This window comes from Penaeus vannamei, chromosome 35, assembly GCF_042767895.1.
Source record: "Penaeus vannamei isolate JL-2024 chromosome 35, ASM4276789v1, whole genome shotgun sequence".
NCBI lineage: Eukaryota > Metazoa > Arthropoda > Malacostraca > Decapoda > Penaeidae > Penaeus > Penaeus vannamei.
This window is the reverse complement of record NC_091583.1, coordinates 2,523,818-2,526,317: the sequence shown is the minus strand read 5'-3', so window position 1 is coordinate 2,526,317 and position 2,500 is coordinate 2,523,818. Positions and strand designations below refer to the sequence as shown.

The following is a 2,500-nucleotide window of genomic DNA, read 5'->3' as shown; positions in this document are numbered from 1 at the left end:
AGAAATCAAATGAAACATATTTCATACACGTCTGGAGGCATTTTGCTAGATTTCCCTTAAATTCACAAGGAACATATTTAATACTGGCAATACATATGGATCTCTTATTAATGTATTGACATCAAGTATGTGCCTGCATTCATGTTTTTGAGATGGCCAGCAGATGATGCCATTTTTCTCTAAATTGGGGCATTATAACTACATCAGGCAAGTATATGTTCATTTTCAGTGGTAATGAGGTATTAAGTGACAGCTTGTTCTGTAATGAGTCAATTTCCATGATGCCCTTACTGTAGTGACAATCAAATACAAGGTAAGTGTCAGCAGTCTTGAGACAGCCTGAAATGCATGACAGTGCTTCCACGATCTATGTGATAAAGCCACAGAGCAACATTTTCATCTAAGTATATTTGTTAATTTGTTAAAAGAAGCATGATCTAATAATGGAAAGCTTAATAACAATGTGATTAATTCATACTCAACAATATATTTATAACTCTTTAAACCCTATGAGGGAATTTTATTCATGGGAAGGACAAATTCCTCAAAGGGGCGTGGTAGTAAAAAGGTTAAGAACCACTGATCTACAATTACTCACTTCAACTTGGAGCTTTTTCTTCATAGTAGACTTTGCTGATGGTAAACACATCTCACTTGAGTTTTCATGAAACATTGTTGGTGGTATTCCTGCCAACTTATGTGGGAGCACATCCTTGAGATCGCCTTTTGCAAGGATATGTCAACATTCTCCGAATCTGGGTATATGCAGTCAGTTGAAATGTTAACAAGACCAAGTAGATGGTCATCAGGATTGAAGTGATCAGTGAATGTAAGCTTGTTTCTTGTTTTGGCCCGTCAATGAAATCATTATAGATTCTGGAAGGACCTTTATGGGCAGTCGATTTCTAGCCACTGGAAATATAGGATATGACACCCAAGCCATGATCCTGAGACAAAAATAGGCCAAGTCATAGCTATTAATGTTACGACGGTGGCCATTTTAAATTTTGGTCATAAAAAAAACTCCTCAAGGGTGCAGACTCTGCACTTGACCAATTCTTCATCAATAGGGTCAGATCTAGTAGAAACCACAAAAAACACCATATATTGCAAAATCTCTGCCACTGGACTACTAATAAAATCATAGATAATTTTCTTGCACCTTAATTCCCTGACTTTGTTTTAGTAATGCATTTTCAGATTACAGTACACAGAGATACACACATCACAGACACACATACACCCTCACACACATGAATGTTTAGATGCATATAGCTATGAAGTTGATATATGTGTCCAGTATTTATTTTTCAATCAGATCTGTCATGACAGATAACAATGTCTCTAAAACAGATGCAGTGCTGGAGGGCCATGGGCGAACCTGATCAAACAGTGCCAAGAACAGCCAGCTGTCAGAGGCTTGACTCTTACGTCATTCTTGCTGAAACCAATGCAGAGGATAACCAGATATCCATTACTTATAAAAGAAGTAAGGTTTTAGCTGGAAAATGTATGAAATCAACTAAGTTAAAAAAGAATAAAAATAAAAAAACAAAGAAAAAGTATATATATGTTATCTTGTGTATGAATATATTTTAATACACTTGTATTCTTCAGAAATTCTGAATTCTACAAGTATAGATTTGGAATTCACTTGTCTTTTTCATTACCTTTCAAGTTACTGAAATATACACCTGAGGGTCACCCTGACCATCACAACTCACAAGAAGCTCTTCTGGCAGCAACTACCCTTTGTGCACAGGTAAGTCATGAATATATCGTGTATAAAAGACATGTTCAAGACAAAGGACTTGGACATATAGTCTTTTATAAAAGGGAAGCCCAAATGTACAACTTTTTGTGATCAGTGAAATACATTGATGATATACATAAAAGTTGTGAAACCATTGGCAATCTCACTATATAAAAGAGAGCTGTGATTTTTTCATAGTTCTTATGTAGTCTCATATCCATATTATTCTTCCCAGGTTAATGAAGCAGTTAGTCAGAGAGACAATACAGATAAGTTAGAATGGATGCAAAGGCAAGTAATATGTGAAGGATTACAAGAAAGGCTGGTTTTTAATTCCCTTACAAATACATTAGGTCCACGTAAACTTCTTCACACAGGAGTATTGCATAAGGTAAGTATTTATTATCTGTGAAAAATGAATATAATATCAGTAATTAAGGTCTTGGTGTTATATACTAGTGGTTAATGAACTTAGTGGTTAATGCCCACAAGGAGTGTGTGTAAACTTCACTAACCTTACTCAAGTATGAGTAGAAAGATAATGTCAAAGGAAGCTAGATAGCTCCTAGTTACACACTCTTTTTTTTTGATCATGTAGCTTAGTTGGTACGAGTGTCTGTTTTACAGTTACCTACAAAGACCCAGGTTCGAATCCTGGTCGGAGAGGGTAAGCTGTTTACTCATATCAATGCGGTAGTGCATTATACCATCTCTCACTAGTGGTTAATGTTTCACTTATGTTTAATT

At 35.6% G+C, this 2,500-nt stretch overlaps 1 protein-coding gene across 3 annotated transcripts in view; it reads left to right on the top strand.

Moving 5' to 3' along the window:
- LOC113825474 (dynamin associated protein 160) overlaps positions 1 to 2,500 on the top strand; it is a gene marked incomplete at its 5' end in the record, with an annotated part of 86,467 nt that overhangs the window by 72,723 nt on the left and 11,244 nt on the right. For all 3 annotated transcript variants that reach the window (XM_070114198.1, XM_070114197.1, XM_070114196.1), the window contains 3 exon segments: positions 1,354 to 1,489; positions 1,679 to 1,762; positions 1,989 to 2,144. In XM_070114198.1, the coding sequence (XP_069970299.1) occupies positions 1,354 to 1,489; positions 1,679 to 1,762; positions 1,989 to 2,144 (376 nt within the window).